Here is a 21,400-nt window from a genome sequence, read left to right on the forward strand (position 1 = left end):
ATTGGCAAACTAAACATAATCACCTTTTTTGTTGATTTTATTATTATTTGTATTCATCAGTCAGACATTCATTAAGCAAATTAATAAACTATAAAACAAATAAGTTTACTTACTCTCTTACTCTCTTCTCCCTGATGCTTGGGCATTGTGCTATTAGCTCTTTGGTTGTTTTAACTGCAAACCTTTGTAATGCAGGAAGAGGCTGTGAGAGGGAAGGCTCTGTGAATATAGCAGCTTGTCTTCTTCACCCTGCCCTTATTCTTTGAGATTCAAAAAGAGGTTTCTATATTAAATAATAATCCAAACTGTTAAAATAACAGTCCATTCACTTCACATAAATAAATAAAATCCTGAGATAAAGAGAAAAGACTGGTTGGTAACCACTGAATTAAAAGACAACTTCACAATTCTAGTTAGAAGTGCATGGAGAATTGGACTTTCCAAAGAGACAGAAAACAAGGAATAATGGCAGAAACAAAACAACTTATAATAAAAATGTGAATAATTTCAAATATATATTTCTGCTTCTTCTATTCAAGGATGGATTACAGCCTGTAACATTGTGACTCTACATTGTAAATGTGACTAAATAACGCACTCACACTTGGAAGAAAATGCCATCATAGACGAGAACAATAGGATGCAACAGTGTAAGTTTATTTGTCAAGTTTACAGTCAATCAGAACTATTGAGTGGCCGACACAGTCCTGCCTGAAGCTCAAACACGGCATCTCTGCTATCCAATGAGCTTCAGCCAGTGATCACACAACTGCAGGCAACACTGCTCCATAGTGATTTGTGAGGAACGAAGACATGTAGAAACACTGTTATTATTGTAGTTGATGGGTTATGTCTTCCTAACTTAACAGATGGAAAATAATTATAACAATCACACTGAGGGAAAACAAAGTTTGGATTACACTCAAAACTTTTTTAACCATGTTTAATCAGTCCAATGCCATTCATCATCAACAATTACATGGTACCTTATATACACAAATAACTTTGTTGCATCACACTGGCTTATTTTTATTTTTTTTTCAAAATTATCTTATTTTTCAAAATAGAATTTTACTAATTCAAAACTACAGAATACATAAAGCGGCATTTAACATAATTGCTGTAATAATAACTTTATACATGAGACAGAGACGAGAGCCAAGGCTCAGTACACAAAGTATTAGAAATGACAGGAGGCTCTTAGGCCGATAACTGCAGGTTCATCACGTTACAGCCGAGAAGCTCCAGGAAAGGTTTTTTTTTTTTAATACACACAAAAATAAAAACACACAAAAGAAACAATATCTCTGGTTGCTACTCTTAGCAAATATGAAAACGGCATGGTAGCGCAAATAAACGCTGAGGTGTTAGTGCTTCAACAACATGTAGATTCTCAATATTTTAACAGAGCAAAATGAACACAATTCTGAAAGTTAATGGCTCAATGTTAGATGCACATGCTTAAGAAACCAGCTCAAGTTCAGCGACAAAACCAAACCAGCCATACAGTACGTGGACAGACACAATATGATCTGTAATAACCTCTCATAAGATTTTACCGACGCTCTAATGCTTCAGATTTATCATGGTGGTCAAATCATAAGTAAATGATGGAGAATCTGTGATTATTTAGGTCCGTCTCAGGCGAAACATACAGTAAGAGTGCTGGCAGAGAAACAGAGGACTTTCTAAAGATGTCTGAGACGATGACCAAACTCAAGTACTTGTGATAAAATGACTCAACGCTTCAAAATAAGACTCAAAACATAGCAAAGAACCAGTGTAGCATTTAAGCTACGATACCAATTAGTTCACTACCTTGTCATAATATACTGTATATATACACATCGAGGGAAAAAAAACTAACTTTAACTCAAACCTTTATCACCAAGGAAAACCTGAAAGCAAGCGGTAAATATGCTGTTATTCATCATTTATTTACAACACATAAGCTATTTTTAAACAGATCGTATGCAAATAATGAAGCAAGTTTGTTAGTTGTTGGACCACACGGGGACTCGTGTGGGTGACAATTTTAAACATGCAGATTCAGTGCTCCCTCTAAGCCTTTAGTGAAAACCCAGCAGGTAGAAAGACAGACCAGCTCCTTCGAGAACCTCTTCCTCTCAGATGTTATTTGTTAGTTTTAAAGGAGGATTTCAGATTAATGCTCATCAATAAGGTTTTAAACTCAAGATTTTGTGTTTTCATATCGACAGTAAAACTGCTTCGGATACTTTGCAGTCAACTCACTCTGACTGTAGGCCTTTAGTTGTATACTCATGCTGTAACATCACCTGCAGCAGTTTAAACCAGAGCTGCAGATCAACAGATTGGCCAGTGCGTAGTGTTGGGCCAGTGTAAAGAATTAGCAAACCGGTTTGACGTGAAGCCATGAAGCCGGTATGTCGAATGTTACCACTAGGTGTTGCACATGACGTGTCGTGATGCTAACTGCGGTTCAGCCAGTTTGCATAAAATCAAAAAGGTTTTAGCTTGTTCACCGAAGAATCCACCCAACTCTACCAGTGCAGATAAAGCCCTGCAGAGTATGGATGTAAATGTAGGCAGAACGAATGTAAATTACTACCAACTTAGTTAAAAATACTGGCACCATGTATATAGTTATGCTATCAAGAAATAAACACCGGGTTTTCACGGAGCAGCCTCTGCACAATGTGGCCAAACAGCTGCTTCTCTTGCCTGATCTGTCCTTCTGCCAATGGTGGCTGTATTAGTAGCAGTGGAAACACGCTGTGACAGCATCTATAAGCAATCCTCTTGGTAAATGTGTAGAGCTGAAATAACTGACCTTAGTGTATATTTGTGAGCATCTGCGAGCTTCTAGGTTGTTGCAGCATTGAAGTGGCTGTAAGCAGGCTGGACTGAGGTCGGTATCTAATCAAAGCATTAGCAGTGTTTTAGCATTATTGCTATAGCAGCTATCAGTTTTAGCACTAGTGGTATCAAGCTATGTAAGAGGCTAAGACGAGCCATTAGTGCCGATCACACATTACAAAATGCATTATGTAAGCCTACTCAAAGCAGATGCATGCAGTGATCTGGAGCAGCGTGGTCTATGAGCTCTATGGCAGCTGCTGGGTGGTGGAGCGGGAACAGGCGTAGAGGGAGCACTGATTGATTCACTGGTGTCACATCAGTATGTCCAGGTCGTCCCCGTGGTCGTCCTCCTCCGTCACTCGCAGCGCCAGCACTTCCTCGTTCAGAAAGAGTCCGCTCAGATGCTCCTTACGGGCCTGTCGCTGCTCTTTCAGCTGCCGTTTCCGGAGGGCTTTCTGCTGAAGCTTGCGCTGCTTAGAGCGTTTCTGAAAGATGGTGTGGTGAGACAGAGACAGAGACAGAGACACAGAGAGAGAGAGAGAGAGACAAGACAGAGACAGAGACAGAGACAGAGACAGAGACAGAGACAGAGACAGAGACAGAGAGAGACAGAGACAGACAAACAGAGACAGAGGAAGAGAGAGAGATGAGAATTGAGGTTTTGCGCTAATCAGCTAGTCTCACATGAGTAGGATCAGTAATAATCTACAACTAACTCATATTTTGATAAATCGATTTGTTGATTATTTGGCCTCGATTAATAAGATAAAAAGAAGCTACATTTGATTATTTCCAGAACTTTATTTAAAAACTAAACATATTCCTTCTCTTCTAGTACAAAGCTCTTTTACTACAATAAAACAATCAAATTAAATAAATGGAGATGCACCCTGCACTGAGAATAAAAGGGAATGTAACGAATATATATTTGATCAGATATTGCTCACGTTTCTGTTGTGAGGAAATAAAGGATTCATTTATCCTGTGTCTGACTAATGGCACGAAGTATTGCAAAAACTCCATAATGGACGAACACTTACACGAACGTTTGAAATGAGCTTTATCAGGGGTCATTGATCCTTCACAAAACGGAGAGAAAACAGACGGAAGGTATTTCTGTCGGTTACATTTATTTTGTAAATGAGAACCTGTAATCGTGCATTTTACTGCAAATGTTTACTGCAGAGACAAAAGGAGGAGGTGTCATTTTCTTGCAATTCAACATGTGCTACACACGGCCGGCCTGCCCCCCCATTGAGACCACAGCACTTGCTGTGCATCACAACATAAATTTGTTGCACACTAATTTTTATAAATAGATTTTAATCGATTTAATAGATTAGTTGTTGCAGCCCTACTTTACTGTGTGTTCTCAGTGAGCAAAATGGAATAGTACTTGTCAAGTACAACAATAACAACCACAATGATATCAACAATAAAAACAACAACAACATCACCAGAAAACGAGAGATTGCCTCCACTATCACGCATACACACGTTCACGTTTCTTACTTTAGAGTCTCGTATACGTTCTGCAGCACTGGAAAGGTTGCCATCGCTGTGAGCTCTGCTAATGTTGGCAACGCTGCTTCCACTACAGGCTGATGCTGTGCCACCTGGAACGCAAGGACATGTAAACAATATCACAACCAGGAAGACTTCAAAATAAAACTGAGCTGAACATTTTCCTTAATGTGGCAATTTCTTATTATTTCACCAATAAAAGTGCCTTTCTGTCACTGTTCAATCATAACAACTGAGCTGACATCACCGCAGGTGACACCATCACCACCATCACCGCAGGTGACACCATCACAGCTTACTTCACTGCTAACCAACCAGGTAGCATCTTACCTGCTACAGAGTTGGAGGCTGTGGAGCCGGTGGAGGAGCTGGCGGAGCTGACCATGCTACCATTGCTGCTGCTGGCTGCACTGACACCGCCGGTGCTGGCGCTGCTGTGGCTGCTCCTCTTCCAGCCCTCTCTAATGCTGCTGGCCCGCTGCCTCGGGCTGTGCTCTCTGATGTAGTTACGCACCTGATGACATCACACATGTACAAATAATTGTTCACATCCTGCAGAACTCTTGCCATCTTTCTTAGATCATGTGTGAAACAATCTTGCTTTGCTAACTGGTTTATTTGACTTGGTGTTGCTGCCCACCTGCTTGAGCTTCTCGTCTGTGAGGCAGTTGAGCTCGATGATGAACTCGCTGTCGGTGGGAGAGATTTGAGCGCAGGGGTCGATGATCTTGATGATGTCCAGCTGCTCTCTCAGGCCCATCTCTGTGCTGACCTTCCGACTCAGGTACTCGATGTACTCCACCTGGAAGTGGAAACGCGGACATCAACTTTTGTTCCTTTTTTCCAGGTATCTCTGCCTACAGTGAAGACTAAAGGTGTTTAACAAAGTGACTGAGCATAACGGCGGCCAATAATCAAAGGATTGAGAATCTTGCTGAATCTTTATATTGCTGACACAATATAAACAAATATAAACAATGATTCCGTTGCTCAACAAAGAACACAAATCATTCAGAAAGGTGTGTTGTCTTAGTTTACTTGTTCATTGTTGGTCATGGCACTCCATGGTAACTCATCCAGGTTGCGGTGAAGGTGGGGTTTAGGCTTCCTCTTGGAAAACAGACAGGGTGAACTGGGCACGCTCGGGATGATGTCAGAAAGGACGTCGCTGCCGCTGGCAATGTCACTTCCTGGCAACTGGGAGGACAGAAACAATTGTAAGACAGGCAAACAATGAGGAGCACAGAAACTAAAGGAGGACAAACTACCTGCTAATCATTTTTGCATGCCAAACATTTGACACTACTATTTAACAAATAGACAAAAAACTAAACAAACGAGCTGCTCACATGAAACTAACTATTGAATATCTACAGATGATCTCAGTAAAGAGCTTTCCTCCAGATAACTGGCTTTATATGTTTCACATGTTAACAGCCATCTCAGTCTTTGTATTAACACAATAAATATAGATTTTTATCCTACTAAAAAAAGACAGACCTGCTTTTCTTCTTCTAGATTAACATGCCGTCGAGTTTCAAGACACACATTATATAAAACATAATTCTCTGTGCCATATTACATTTTTTTCATCATAAAAATCTTCAATTGTGGTTTCGTCCGTACACCGTCAGCCCCCTGCCTTTTATCCTTGGCAAACAGATTCTCTAAATAAACAAACCTTGAGCTTTTCGTTATTAAAGATAATCCTCACAATACCCAGAGTTGAAAACAATGTGCATATATCTTTAGCCTAAGAACTATTAGGTTTGTTTATCCCAGATGAATAATTGCCTCTTCAACCTAATTTCATCCATATCGAGTAACATAACATTGCTATACATATCTTCCAACGAGCCGCACAGGATTCCCCCCCCCCAGTGTCTCCTACTGTAGCCAATTTTAGTGCATATTTGTGCACAAACACAAAATATCTTGTCCCACTGTTTTGCACTAATTTACGCGTAGAGATATTTCTACTGATTTTTGCTTATGCTTATGCGTTTTCTTTCTATTAATAAACAAAGTTAAACTACATTTAATTCCTCTTATTGGAGTAGGAGAGCATCTGTTCTTCCACAAGAAGTTGTTCTTCCCCTGGATCGAGCACAAGCCTCTCATTGAGTAGAGTACAGCTTGTACACTGTGATCCCTGTTATTTACAGGCACCCTCAGGTCCTCACTTTCACTCATTTTGCTATGCAGTTTATAACACATTTAAGCAACAAAGATGGTATTTAGCCAAATCCAAAACATGTTGGAAATAATTTGGACACAATATCAAATAATTTGGGTGGTCTTAGCATCTTATTTGGTATGTTTTCAACTCCAGTTGGAACTTCCTTATGACTAAGACTCTTATTTGGATCCTCATTTACACAATATTCCTCTTATATTTTGTTCTCCATTACATTTTTCCTCAAGCATATGTCTTTATAAGACCTATCTTCAAAATCTAAAGTCTTACTGGAGAAGAGACATTTGAAGTCTCTCTCCCACCTCCTTATTACTTCAGGCAGCAGAATCACAGGATTGCCATCGTGCAAACCTGCCTTGGTTTATTCATTTACGAGTCTTTTAGGGTCTGATGTTTGGATTTTCTTCAAGTTTAATACCAGTCCTCTTTGATAACATCTTTTATAAATATTTGTATATTTTATCAAACCTGCACCGACTATTATTGAAGGCTTTTCTTTCTGTAGGATTACTTGATGAGTTTAGAAACATGTTCAGCTTTTCCCGTCTTTTTTTTAATTTTATTAAATCTACTTCCTCTTAAATTACTTTACAAAAGCGAACATACCAATTATCTAGGTTTTCTTGTGCTCTAAAACTAAAGCTCATCACTGTAAAACTCACACCCTCTGTGTTGGATGCAAACAAATAATGGCACTAGCTTGTCATGACTTCCATTGTAAAGCACCTGAATTAAAATCAGCAGTGTTTAAAAAATAAAATAACTTCTAGGTTAGATAACCAGCCAGCTAACAACCAACCTGCCACTCGAACTCGCTGTCGGACCAATCCCAATAGGTGCTGATAGAGGAGGAGACATCACTGCAAACACTGCCCTCTGGAAACAAGTCCAGAGACGTTAGTTCTTGGTCATCCAAAAGGGAGTAACAGTCGTCCTGATCCCCCACAGACACAGAGGAAAAGAGCTCTTCGCTGCACTCTGAGCTGGCAACGCTGGTCCCACAGGAAGTGAGGTTCCACCTGCGGAGAACAATGAGGGAATGTCAAAGCATATTCTTAGTTTATTTTATAGAAGTGGTTTAGCTCGTTTTCCTTAGACTGAGTGGTATGCAGACAAGATAAGGATGTATATTTCAACCTTGTAAATGCCTATTTCTGTGAATCAACCAAGTTCATCTTAACAAGTGATATACAAAAATGTAGATGCAAGAATCACTGAGGATGTTTAGACCTGGGTTTCTTCAAAATTAGAGAATTAAACGCTGCTTTTTACATTTTCAGAGCCCTGTGAAAATATAGTTTAATGCAGTTACCTTTTTTATAGTGGCAGGAAGTGTTCATTTCAGCTATTTTGTTATTTACTCTTAGTCCCGTGTCAAATGTCCTTGTTAGTGTTTATCATATTTGATCATCCTGTTTTCTTTTAGTTAAGTTTTAGTTGACTTTAAGTCTGGGCATTTGAATCTTGTCTTAGTGAAAGAAAACTAACTATTTTAGTTTAGTTTTAGTCAATGAAAAGTGTTGACATTTTAGTCATCAGATTAGAGTCTAATATTTTGTATCACATTTTTGGTCAATGAAAATAAGAGATTTTGATGAAGTTATAATTTTTTATACTACGTTTTAGTCTTTTTTCTTCAACAATATTGCATGTTGATATTGTCACAGCGAGTTACTACAGGCATTGAGCTGTAGATTTGTATGCGAGACAACCCAAACATACATCAATACTATGGCACTGCCACAGTTGTAAACAGACTTTTCTGGCAACCAGGACATGTGCAACTTGACAAGCACATTACCATTTGTCCATCGCAGTGAAGGGGAATGCAAACCAACAGCTGCAATGGCACATGTCGAAGCAGCTGATGGTAGGTGCAGCTTTACAAAAAGCTTTTGAAAATACATTCTGAAAGTCTGTTTTCCTCACAGACAGGTGACATACTCGCAAACACAAACACACTCTACTTGCCTGTTACTGTGGAAGCGGTGCAGAGGATCTGTTCTGTGACAGGATGAGAGTTGACAGCCAAAGTCACTGACATCCAGAGTTCCCACATCACTGAGGTTTGCTCTTTGGGAGAGGAGAGGGAAAGGCTCCTCCGGGGCCAAAAACTTCTCATACAGAGACTCGGACATGGCTAGATGTACCTGACACGGAATAAGAGGCAAAGATAAGACAAACAGAACATAACAGGGCACTTTTCAATAGAGCTTCAGTCTCACTAATTACCACCAAATTGAATAAACACATCTGACACACTCTCAAAAGTGTTTCGTAGTATGCATCGATTGCAAGGGTATTTTATTGGACTGCTCTGGGTTGTACACGTGTCTGTCCATAACTGTGTCCACATGATATTTATCTTTCTTTAAATAAGGTTTGTTTGTATACACAATTAATGATGCCAAGTCTTGACAACAGACACACTGCGGGTGTTCTTCTATACTAATAAAACTTGCTGTATTCAACATTAATGCATCAACACTGTGTTGATAATAAAGTTGATGAAGGATCCTTGTAGATTTGCTTGTAGAAGGAAATGCTGGAAATAACCAGAATCTGGTAGGTAGGTTTGATAGTATTGCAAAAATTAAGAAACATAAATATAGAATATAAGAGAATTACAATAAAAATATGAATACTATAATTTTATTTTACAATATATCTGATTCAAATCAATGAGGTGCAGTTTAGAAAAATATAAACAATGCTTGCAATTATTTTTAAATGAATGAATATAATTGATCTCTTTTTCCATTGCCAACACTCGCTTATATAGATATGCAAAATGTGTATCAATAGGAGAAAGTGTAATAAAGTGCAGATGAATGTATTTTATGTGATATTGAACCTTCTGTTCAGTCGGGTTACATTTGATTGATAAATCCAAATGTACTGCTTTTAACGTTTTGCTATCAGACTCCAGCTGTATGGCACCTTAATGTACAGACATAATGGACACAATAGCTGTAATGACTTGTAATGAAAATGTCACTAAACAAAGCAAAACTTTTCTTCATCCAATACTAGCAAGTAGTAACATTAGCTCATCGAGCTTATTTACATTTGGGTCTTGCTGGTGACGTTAGTGGGCAAAGCTAGTTAATATACCTACTGACAATGGGTTTTTTTAAGCTACTAAGGATGTTAAAGAAACGGCTCATGTTAATTGTTGACATTAGATGTCATCCACGTTAAGCATCAAACTCTATTAATTGTTGTTTTTCTTAACAACACACTGAAGTGCTTTAATGCAAACATACAGTCGTACAAAAAAAGCAACGCAAAATGAGAATACAGCATTAAAGAAGGTAGCTACAGTATGTTTGATCATTTACACTTACCATTAAATATTATTATCATATTTGGCAAAGGCGAACAACCTGTGTTAGGAAAACAACACAGGCTAATTGTTAGCTAACGCTAGTTGCTAATCCTCCAAATGTGTACGTAGCGTTTACCAAGCCACACAACGACCAGTTACTAATGTTTTTCCCGTAATAACATATCTGAACGGGTTACACACCTAGTAACGTTGTAATTAAGAAGCTATCTAAATTGAAACACCAACCTTTTGTCGTTCAAATAATGATCATTTCTGCCACCTCCATTTGCAAATCCTTTCTTTTCTACGGATGAGCTAAGCTGTCACCGCGAGACTCCCGGGAGCGAGCACAGCGTCATGTGACGTGAAGGCGGAAGTGCTCACATAAACAGAAAACTAGCATAAAAAAGAGAACTCTGTATTTAAAATTTGATCATTTTGCAATTTGTTATCTCAACATACAGCATATAACTGCATGGTGAGACATGTCTTCAAGCCACACAAAGGATGCCAGCTTTTTGGGAGGAAGGATACCAGCAGAAATCGAGTCAATGTCGAAAAACCTGAAGGATGTGGACCAAGAGTTGTTCAGAAAAATACTAAAAGGTAAATACTAGTTGTATGTGAGATATTAGTGTCTCTCTGTAACGGCTATTGTAAGATGTAGCATGTCTATTGTAAATGCATTTTATAAGCCACTGACATAGTGGGAAAAATTTAACGTTTATTAGTTGCTCAATGAGTAATGATTTTAGGGCTCCAACAACATTTACTGTGAGATTTTAATAGAAAAGTAGCGTGAAAACAGCTATTTCTTCGATTGACAAAAGGATAATATGCAAATATTACAGGTAAATAATGGCAGTACATATATATAATTGATAGAAATGCATATGAAGAGCATAACATATAAATATTATAAAATGAATTAAAACACAGATATAAACATATTCAGTCAGAGGTTTCTGGGAAAAAGTTCCACAATTTTCAAAAATGTTTTTTTGTTGTTTATATAATGCTTAATAAGGACACAAATCAAATATTCAAGAGCGCATTTGTCTAGATTATCATAGTAACACATACTACCTTTTGTTACACTTGTATCTGTTAGTTCATAAAAACTAAAATGACTGTATCTGCAGGAGACTTGTGACCTACCTAATGTCCATGCTGGTACATGCTCTGATAAGAGACTCTGAAGAAGTCAATACCAGTTGAAGCCATTAAATAAGTGAGTTAGATGTGCCTGTGACTTATTGTCTGTCCAGCTGTGGTCAGCGCCCTGGAGGGGAAGGACAGCAGAGAGGCGATGAAGTCGATAGCAGAGAGCAGCATCATCCCCCAAGAGAGGCTCAGTCACATTGTAGCTGGGATGTACAAAGTGCTGTCTGAGGCCATCCGGATCCCCACATCATCTCTGAAACAGGAGGTGAGCTGGAAATTATATGTTGAAACATGTTGACAGAAAACAGTCCGGGTCAGGAACTTTGCAGCTCTTTACAGATCGGTCTTTTCCACTGCAGACATTTTAACAGGAATGAAAACATGAAGTGGAGTTGTTATAGCAGGAAAGTCACAGGTATGACATTAATAATGACTGCAATGGTTTTTGGGTGTGATAGTTTGTGTGTCACGTGACAAAATTTAATATACTCAAAAACTAATTATGGAAGACCATTTCTGACAAAAAACTGTGATGGAAAAAAGTGACAATGTAATTCATTTTCTTTCTCAAAATAATGAGAAACTTCATAGCCTTATTTTGAGAACGTTTTTCATTCTGCGATACTTAGTCATCATTTGGGACGTCTGCATATCTTATGAAGCACACGTCGGTTACGTCCGGTAGTTTTGAACATGCTCAAAACATCAGCATTCAACAACGCACCCCAGCGTAACACAGTGAGCTCTTAATGAATACTACTTATACCTTATATCAACGTACACCAGCGTGTTGCCCATATTTTGTATACACCATATTTTTGTATATCTTATGCATTCGTTGGGCATTCGTCTGATACATTTTGTATTAGTAAGTGATGTGAGGTTAGACATGCGTATCTGTATATGTTCACTTTTCCGATCCGATGAAAAGTTGGACGTATTTGGACTCTTGACAAATTTTCGTATGCGCCGGCATACGATTCTGTCATACGGATATGTGTGACAGGGCCTTAATCATTGAATTGCACATTTTATGAGACATTTGTATATAAAATAATACTTAAGGTTTTGTTTGTGTCCCTGTTTAGGCCTTCAGAGAAGATCTTAGAGAACTGAGGCAAGGATCATCATTTTATCACATCCTCACTGTTTTCATGCTTTATCCCTCCTAGCTTATACACGACACAAATTCAACCTCAGGTGCTGATTTATTATGTTTTGTCTCTTAGGATACCTGAAGACTTTATCACAGATTTCTCCAGTGTGGTTTTTGGCAACAGGTATGTTGGATTTAAAGCCTCCGTGTTGTGGTTGGTTTTCATCACCAGGGGACTCTCTGTTTCAAGACATTCTCTAGGATTTTGTCCATGAATATCAGAGCGGTGCTGCTGCTATGGATGCCGTTCACGGGGACATTATCTTCGCTGAGTGACACCTCTCTTTGTATTCGCAGGCGTGCAGCTCTTGATGCAGCGACCTCTCAGAATGATCCTCACCTCCCCACCGTAGAAGACTTTAAATGGAGAGTAGATGTTGCCATTTCTACAAGGTAATGTACCGAGGGACAGAAGACATGTTTTTTTTGTTTTTTTCAACCTATAACCAGTTAATTTTAAGCTTTTCTCTTTTTGTTGTTTTTGGTGTCATGAAGTCCTTGTTGTTCTGTGTCTCCTCTGTCTCCGCAGCTCTTTAGCCAGAGCCCTGCAGCCTTCTGTTCTGATGCAGATGAAACTATCAGACGGGAGCTTTCACCGCTTTGAGGTACTTAAACTAATGTCTTCTCTGAGAGTACAGGCAGGTTTACATTCTCTTCAACCAGTTTTCATTCTGAATATGTGCCCAGATCATAAATACAAAACCTACTCAGTCTAATCCTCCCATTTTAACATAAGTACTGAAGGCATATAAACCAATGTGCCTAATTTATTTTTTCTGAATATCATTGAAAGGACAGTGGTGAGCATCACAGTTCATATTAGCCCCTCTGCATTTTCACTGAAGCAGTTTTGGGAGTTAACTTCTTGTTGAAAGGAACATGGGTCTCATTCACCAACCCTCCTTAAGAAGATATTATTTCTTGCGCAGTTTTAACGAAGACATTCACCAACGTTTTCTAATTGTGGATTTGTTCTTAGTTAAGAATAGAAACTGCGCACATTTGACTGCTGACATGTTTGTGCAAAAATAATTGGTTATAGAATTGTATTGAAATCTTATAATTTTATAATATTATAGAATTTTAAATTACAATAATATTTTTATATCATTGTTTTACAAAGCATTACGGTCTTTTAAAATAAAGAAAGACTACACTAACCCCTCACATCAACTATGTTAATTGAGAATCCGTCCATACAATTTTAGAGATGGAATCATCGATTATCATGCATCTTCCTTTTGTTATTTTATTCCCACCACTGACTAAATATGAGAGCTTGTTTCAGAACTATTTAATTGTTTTAACTTTTGTAGTCCGGTGCTCCACCCTCTTTTAGTTTATTTATTTTGTCGTTTGGGCATTCTTGACTTAATTCTTTCAACTTTTCTTTTCAATTTCTGTTTCTGCACACGGCCCTGCAGTCTCATTCCCTTTTTATAGAAATTCAGTTTTACCTGCTAATTAGGATCAACTGGCACAGGCCTTCAATTCATCAGGACAACGACTTTTTATTAGAAGAACACAGGGGCCAACATTTTTACGGTTTAAGAACACATCATGGCGTAGGGTAATACTTAAACATTGTACAACATATCTTAATATCAGCCACAGTACATTCAGGGTTGCAAACTTAAATAGAGTTCAGATTACATTATAAAGGTCTATTGTGCATTTCCAGTTTATCTTCAGCCTGTGGGTAGAAAGCAGTTGGTCAGTTACACTTGTTATATTATCGGATCACAGTGGAGTATTTGAGGTAACATTTATTAATAACTAAAGCCTAACCTAGAACCTGTTGTTGACCCAGTGTTTCTGATGCACTGTGGCAGTCCTGTTTATGTGTTCATACAGTTAGTATCTGCATGGTTCTACATGCTACACACTTTGTCTAACACAACATGTATTTCAAAGCAGAATAGATGGATAATCTTGGAAAGTTAGCCTTTTTAAAATTTAGCCCTGTATAAATTACAGCTTAACCTCTGACCATGTTTCTTCTGTCCGTTCTGACAAACCTTTCAGTTTAAATGACCCGATCATTATAATATTATAATAACATTCACAACTGGAAAACATACAATAATGCTCATTATTATAATAATAATAATAATAATAATAATAATAATAATAATAATAATAATAATAATAATAATGATAATTGCAACTATTCTAATCTGAAATCTCGTAAGATGCTTCATTCAACAGGGGGCGCCACAATCCATACCAGACAGATCATGTCAGGATAGATGCTGCTTTCAAAGTAGACTACTAATGTGGACAGAAGCAGGGGGGCGGTTACGTGATCAGATTACAGTTGAATTAGAAGATAAGTAGCGACAACATCCGGTGTGCAGATTCTATTGATCGACGTACCTTATCTCTACCTGATATGAGGATCTGTTGACTGAATGATTGAAGTGTAAAAAACAAGTCGAAGATATGGATTGCACTTTTTCTTGAAGGGAAAGTTCACAGCAAAGTCAAAAATAAAATAATGTCCTCTTACCTGTAGTGCTATTTATCAGTCTAGATAGTTTTTGTGTGAGTTGCAGAGTGTTGGAGATATAGCCGTAGAGATGTCTGTCACTTTGAATGTTCCTATTTTCTCAGCCATTACTTACAAACGTCTCAACGAGGGCCATCACCCTTTTGCGATGGTATTCTGTACGTCATCGTGATAATGTTATCCTGTAGCAACATTTGTAATCTGCGTTACATTGTCAGTGTATTATTATATTTTTTCCTTCAGGTGCCTGTGTCTAAATTCCAGGAGCTACGTTACAACGTGGCTCTGATTCTCAAAGAGATGAACGATCTGGAGAAGAGGAACATTCTCAAAATACAAGATTGATGGCCTGTTATCGAAGGAAACTGTCCTCTCTACGTAGTTTTTGGGATGTAGTGGAGTTTTGTAAATTGCACCGAATGCCACTAATTCTTTTTAAATCATTTTTAATATGATATTATGAAAGATAAGAATAATCTGCCTGTCGTGACGTTATGATTTGATGGCGTTGGCATCCAACATACTTGACTGCTGACAGAGGGCAAAATGATAAGAATAGTTAGCCGGCTGGCTGCACCACAGGAACACCTAATGACCATGAAGATAAAGAGACTCACTGTCTTTATTTAAAAAGAAATCTATAAAATCAAACTGCATCACTCTTTTCGTTGCCTTGTGATAAACTGTACATATTAGCATTATTATATTCAGTGGTTGTCGGGAGATGTTAGACGGCTACAAAGCCTCCATTGTGCCAAAATACAAACACAGTCAAGTGAGGACTCAGACTCTCTCTTACTAAGTATCCACTTTAACTGGTGTCATGTGATCTGAGACTGAACATTTTGTCCACATGCTTCTGAAACATGACAATGTGCAAATCAAAGAATGAACCATTTTTTACTCATGATCTTATGCATGTAATTCAAACCAGTGACAGAACACAATGTTTACTTGTCTTTTGTGTTGTAGCACTATTGTATAAAAAGCTAAATGATGAGTTATTTTGTATGTTTGCCATAATAGCATCAAGACTTTTTACCTCTTGAACCACATTTCTCTAATAAAATCTGTCCATACCTGTATCTGCAAAGAATGATTGCTTCATATTTTAACATTATCAGTCGACACATAAACAACTAAAGAAGAAGCTTCGACAGAAGTGACAAATAAGTGACAAATTATGAAGCTGTCAAAAGCTCCTTCGCCTTCAGTCATGCAGTGATACATGCCATAGACAGTGTATTGTGTAAGTAAATGACCGGAACAGGAAGAAGGGAATGTCTCTTGATTTAAAAAATATATATGTTAAATGCCTAGAAAATGTTTCATATAGATTATCAAAGCAAGAAACAGCAATGAAAGATACAAACATAACATAACATAAAAAATATAAGGTAAAAACACAGAACATAAGGCTTAATAACTATTGTATAATATATATTTTATATATATTATAATTATTTGTTTAAAATTGTCTTTGCATAGGATTGTGATCTATAATGATTACATTATTCATCACTGTACAGCAGTGAGGCAGTTACTATCAATCTCAATCCATAATGACCAACTAATGGTATTTTAATACAGATAAAAATAAGCTTTGGTTTACACAAAACATCTGTTCTTTGTTCCAATAGTTAACAGACTCAAGCAAACTGAGACCAACGTAAATCTGCTTGTTTACCATAAAAAATAAATAAATCGGTTCCATGAAGTGGCAAAAATGTAATTTTAATGGTCGTACATATCTTACACATACAGTATCTCAAACTCCGTTCAAATCTGATTTAAGATCCTTATCTCGTGTAACCTGTTGCTCGATCACCTCAGACCCCAGGTCCACCATGCACAAAATCCTCTTCAGTTCGTATACCAGGCGAAGGTGGGCGTGGATGACTCCATCCTGTATCTGCTACACAGGGCTTACTCTCATCTGGACAAGGGGAGTGGCGCGGTGAGAATGATGTTCTTTGATTTCTCCAGTGCCTTTAACACCATCCAGCCCCTACTCCTGAGAGATAAGCTAACAGAGATGAGGGTGGACTCACATCTGGTGAGATGGATCACGGACTACCTCACAGAGAGACCACAGTGTCGGACGTTCAGCCTTTCAGCCTGACGTACTGTGGTCTCTCTGTGAGGTAGTCCGTGATCCATCTCACCAGATGTGAGTCCACATCAGCAGCAATGGAGCGCCACAGGGGACGGTACTCTCCCCTGTCTTGTTCACCATCTACACCTCTGACTTCCAGCACAACTCTGAGCCTCTGCCACATGCAGAAATACTCAGATGGCACTGTGATTGTCGGCTGTGTCAGGAATGGACAAGAGGGGAAGTACAGGAACCTGTCCGGGTGGTCCCGGTGGAAATCCCGAATGAGAGAGTGGTCCAGTATGAGCCTGCGGGACAACCACATCCTCTCCTCTGGACCGTATCCCACTCAATCCACCAGGTACTGGTACCCACGGCCCCATCGGCGGATGTCCAACAGTCGTCGGACCATGTAGGCCGGGTGATTGTTGATGATTCGGGTGGGTGGAGGGGCGACGATAGGAGGGCACAAAGGACTAGAGGAAACTGGTTTCAACTGAGATACATGAAAGGTGGGATCAATCTTCAGGGATGATGGTAATTTCAGTCTGACCGCGGATGGGTTAATTACCCTCTCCACCTCAAATGGACCAATGAAACGAGGCTTTAACTTCTTGGATTCCGCCTGTAATGGAATGTCTTTAGAAGATAGCCAAACTCTCTGACCTATTTGCCACTCTGGTGCAGGGGTCCGGTGACAGTCGGCGATGCGTTGGTTACACTCAGTGGTCCTCAGCAGAGCCGAGCGAGCACCCCTCCAAATCTTCCTGCAGCGACGCAGATGAGCTTAGACTGAGGGCACCGCAATCTCATCCTCCTGGACTGGAAACAAAGGTGGTTGATATCCCAGAGAACACTCAAATTGAGACATACCCGTGGCGGCGCAGGAGAGCAAATTGTGGGCATACTCGATCCAGGGAAGATGAACACTCCAGGAAGAGGGATTCTGAGCTGTGATGCACCGTAGCATGGACCCCAGGTCTTGGTTGGCATTGGTGAGTCCAAATGGCATCACCAGGTATTCAAAATGACCAAGGGGGGTGTTGAATGCCGTCTTCCACTCATCCCCCTGCCATATGCGGACCAAATGGTAAGCGTTCCTGAGGTCGAGCTTGGAGAAGACAGTAGCTCCATGTCATGGCTCGAAGGCTGAATTGATGAGGGGCAGGGGATACTTGTTCTTAATAGTGATGTTGTTCAGACCCCGATAATCAATACATGGCCGAAGCGATTTGTCCTTCTTAGCCACAAAAAAGAAGCCCGCTCCCACAGGGGATGAAGATGGTCTTACGAGACCAGCCGCGAGAGAGTCCCGGATGTAGACCTCCATGGCCTCTCGCTCAGGTCGGGACAGGTTGAATAGGCGGCTTGAAGGTAGAGGAGCGCCGGTAAGAGTGTCAATGGCACAGTCGTAAGGTCAATGAGGAGGCAGAAACAGGGCCCGCTGTTTACTAAAGACCTCTCCCAGGTTATGATAAACAGCAGGAACTGCAGACAAGTCGACTGACTCGGGTTTGGATGTGGGTCTGGTGCAACCCGCTGGGGAAAGTGCAGACTGCAGGCAGGAGGAGTGACAAAAAGCGCTCCAGCTCTTGACTTGACCAGTTAACCAGTCTATGTGGGGGTTGTGCAATTTCAACCAGGGCTGGCCTAGTACTAGGGGTGTGTGGGGAGAAGGCATAACATGAAACCTTATCTCTTCATGGTGGTTGCTTGACAGGATGAGATGAAGTGGTTCAGTGATATGAGTGACTTGGGCCAGGAACCTTCCATTCAACCCTCTAGCAGATAGGGGCGTTGACAGAGGCTGAGTAGCGATACTGGCCGAGACCACTAATTGGGCATCCAGGAAACTCTCATCTGCTCCAGAATCAACCAGGGCTGGCAGGGAGAGAGCTTGATGGTTCACCAACAATGTGGCCTGCAGGGGTCCTTGGTCTTGTGGGGCAGAAGAAGTGGTCTTGCTCGCCAATATCCCCATCCTTACTGACCAGCTCCCTCTTTTGGTCGCTGGGGACAGGAGGCCAGGAAATGGCCAGAGTGAGCGCAATACATACAGAGTCTCTCCTTGAGTCTTCTGAGACGTTCCTCGGGAGTGAGTCGGGCTCTGCCTAGTTGCATCGGCTCCACAGAAGATAGGTGGGAAGAGGAGACTACCTGGTTGGTATAAGGGTAAACAACAAGATCTGCACTGAGTCTAGCTGGAGAAGGAGGAACTACCTGAGAAGAAGACAACCTTGAGGACCGACTAGCCCTTTCCCTGCGTCGTTCCATAAGACGGTTGTCCAATCTTATGGCTAACGACACTAAGTATCCAAGCTGGCAGACTCGTCCCTCACCGCTAACTCATCCTTAACAGCATCCTCTAACCCTGTACGAAAAACTCCCTGGAGAGCTGAGTTGTTCCAACCGGCCTCAGCTGCTAGTGTACGAAACTCAACTGAAAACTCGGCTACACTACGGGACCCTTGCCGTAAGGCAAGAAGACGTTGCTCCCTACCGCTGACCAGGGGATCAAACACTTTCTTCATCTCCAATAAAAACTCTGGGAGTGAAAAACAAAGAGGACCCTGACCCTCCCTTATAGCTGAACCCCAGGCTAGAGCGCTATCAGTGAGTAGTCCAATAATGTAACTTATCTTGGCCCTATCACAAACATATGTAGCGGGCTGCTGCTCAAAGACTAGCGAACACTGTAACAAAAAAAACCTACATGTCCCTAAGTCTCCTGAATAACGATTGGGAGTGGGAATGTTAGGCTCACGTGCTGGAGGATGAGGCCGGACTGGAGAAGGTAAAGTCTCCAGAGGGTTGGTCGGAGCAGAAGGCGTGAGGTGAGTAGAAACCAGGCTCAGCCCAGCTGTGCCATGTTGGTAGATAGTGATTGAATATTGTCCATTACCTCACGGAGTGCTTGGTCATGGCGACCCACGAGCGCTCCCTGGTTAGCGAGAGGGGGGGTAGATGGGTAATGTTGTATGTCATGTTTTAAGCTACTGGATGCCTGAATTTCCCTCGGGATAAATAAAGTGTCTGTCTGTCTGTCTGTCTGTCTGTCTGTCTGTCTATCTGTCTGTATATGAAATAAGATATCTCTGGCGTTTTAGACAAGTGCATGCTTGTTATCCATCACATGAATATCTACTTTTCTTTCCAGCCAAGTAAGACCTTGTATAATCGTCTGGGAGGTGACTTTGTTGACCTATTTGGATAGTAACACAATTTCAAAATGTGAAAGGACACAAATATTTGTGCTTATGTGAGTGTGTTTGCATAATACTCTCAGTGCCCACATTTGCATATATATGTCAGTCTGTCTCTGTTTGCATGTGTGTCACTCTGTCTCTGTCTGCTGCGTTGAATGTCAGTCAGTCAGCGTTTTGTGTCTGTGTGCAGGATTGAGTTCACAGACTAGACCGGCCGACCTATATCTCCAGCACCACTACTACGGACATGGACACTGATAGACTAACCCGCCTATAATCTTCTCTCACACAAGCAGGTTTATTTTGAGGCTGCAGGATATACTACTTCAGATTGTGCTTAAAATACCACCTAATCTATTATCAGAACAATTTGGAGGACAATCCCGTAACCAGAGTCATTAAACTCTGAGCTTAACCTACTTCTAGCACCAGCCACTGTGTCAGCCCGAAAGTCACAAGTACAAGAGAATGGCAAATGCTAAAACTGTAACCTACAAGTAATGTCAGCTACATAGCAACATCTGTTTAAAGGCTGTAGCAGCAAAACACATGGGTGTATTGTTTTGAAAAAGGTGTGTTTTATTGCTTTTGAATTTATCTTTTTATTTGCAAGATGAAGAATGTAATTCATGCTTTAATAGTTACATAGCCTTTAACTGGGGACTTAAATAATTATACAAGTGCCATGCCACATCAAGTGAGTCACCAAGAACCCCCTATACCTTTATACTTAGAAACTGTATATACTCATTAGATGCAGACAGTATAATATAATACCACAGCCAGTGATAGTTTAAAAAAAACTCATTACTTGGAATTGTGGTCGTATTAGTAGTAGTAATAACATTGTAGGTGACACTATATGTGCATATTACGCTAGTATACATTATCACTTTAACAACATTTTAAATATGTTCAATAAGATGCCTTTGGGTTGTGGTTGTGTGTGTGTGTGTGTGTGTGTGTGTGTGTGTGTGTGTGTGTGTGTGTGTGTGTGTGTGTGTGTGTGTCTGTCTGTCTGTCTGTCTGTCTGTCTGTCTGTCTGCAGCTAAACTCACATACCACTGGACCCATCAGCCTGATATTTTCTCCGCATATTAATAACTGTATGCTCAAGGACCTCACCGCAACTGTGGTTCACAATTTAAAAATAAAATAAATGTATTGACTGTTTTATTATTATTATTATTATTATTATTATTATTATTGACCCCTCACTCCTCTTTACTGGCCGGTAGGAGCCGCAAGTGATCAACGACTGCTTCAGTGGCAACGGGCATTTTTGAAAATCGGCTCGGCTAAAAACAAGTCTTACCCGTTCTGCTGCAGGCCACATGTTGACCTTTGTTGTCGCTCAAATACTGACATCCACAGGTTCCT

The 21,400-nt window shown here is 40.1% G+C and overlaps 2 protein-coding genes across 3 annotated transcripts; one reads left to right on the plus strand and one right to left on the minus strand.

The window, feature by feature from the left end:
• Positions 1-636: 636 nt before the first annotated feature.
• On the minus strand, positions 637-10,290 carry fam199x (family with sequence similarity 199, X-linked). Of its 2 annotated transcripts, XM_029441315.1 has the most exons (9): positions 10,137-10,183; positions 9,910-9,948; positions 8,534-8,712; positions 7,362-7,581; positions 5,404-5,562; positions 5,006-5,167; positions 4,696-4,879; positions 4,354-4,457; positions 637-3,326 (listed from the first exon to the last, which is right to left on the minus strand). In XM_029441315.1, exons 2-9 carry the CDS (start codon positions 9,910-9,912, stop codon positions 3,153-3,155), a joined length of 1,185 nt encoding a protein of 394 aa, XP_029297175.1. In that variant the 5' UTR covers positions 9,913-9,948; positions 10,137-10,183; the 3' UTR covers positions 637-3,152. The 2 variants fall into 2 exon arrangements, with proteins under 2 accessions (XP_029297175.1, XP_029297176.1); XM_029441316.1 differs by lacking the exon at positions 9,910-9,948 and having other exon boundaries at positions 10,137-10,290.
• Positions 10,211-15,804, plus strand: commd5 (COMM domain containing 5). The gene is made up of 7 exons (XM_029441317.1): positions 10,211-10,496; positions 11,159-11,319; positions 12,143-12,171; positions 12,284-12,334; positions 12,508-12,603; positions 12,740-12,815; positions 14,963-15,804. The coding sequence occupies exons 1-7, from the start codon at positions 10,376-10,378 to the stop codon at positions 15,062-15,064; spliced, it is 636 nt and encodes a 211-aa protein (XP_029297177.1). The 5' UTR covers positions 10,211-10,375; the 3' UTR covers positions 15,065-15,804.
• Positions 15,805-21,400: the final 5,596 nt, after the last annotated feature.

Source organism: Cottoperca gobio, chromosome 10 (genome assembly GCF_900634415.1).
Source record: "Cottoperca gobio chromosome 10, fCotGob3.1, whole genome shotgun sequence".
In the NCBI taxonomy this organism is placed as follows: Eukaryota; Metazoa; Chordata; class Actinopteri; order Perciformes; family Bovichtidae; genus Cottoperca; species Cottoperca gobio.

What these genes read in the sequence shown, in the direction of transcription:
- commd5 (XM_029441317.1), top strand. Translation starts at nt 10,376, where the DNA reads ATGTCTTCAAGCCACACAAAGGATGCCAGCTTTTTGGGAGGAAGGATA. An exon ending in GTTCAGAAAAATACTAAAAG is followed by an intron (nt 10,497 to 11,158) that starts GTAAATACTAGT and finishes TTGTCTGTCCAG; the next exon opens with CTGTGGTCAGCGCCCTGGAG. An exon ending in GATGTTGCCATTTCTACAAG is followed by an intron (nt 12,604 to 12,739) that starts GTAATGTACCGA and finishes CTGTCTCCGCAG; the next exon opens with CTCTTTAGCCAGAGCCCTGC.
- fam199x (XM_029441315.1), bottom strand. An exon ending in CCATGACCAACAATGAACAA is followed by an intron (nt 5,168 to 5,403) that starts GTAAACTAAGAC and finishes TTCCACTTCCAG; the next exon opens with GTGGAGTACATCGAGTACCT. An exon ending in AGCCTCCAACTCTGTAGCAG is followed by an intron (nt 4,458 to 4,695) that starts GTAAGATGCTAC and finishes CTTGCGTTCCAG; the next exon opens with GTGGCACAGCATCAGCCTGT.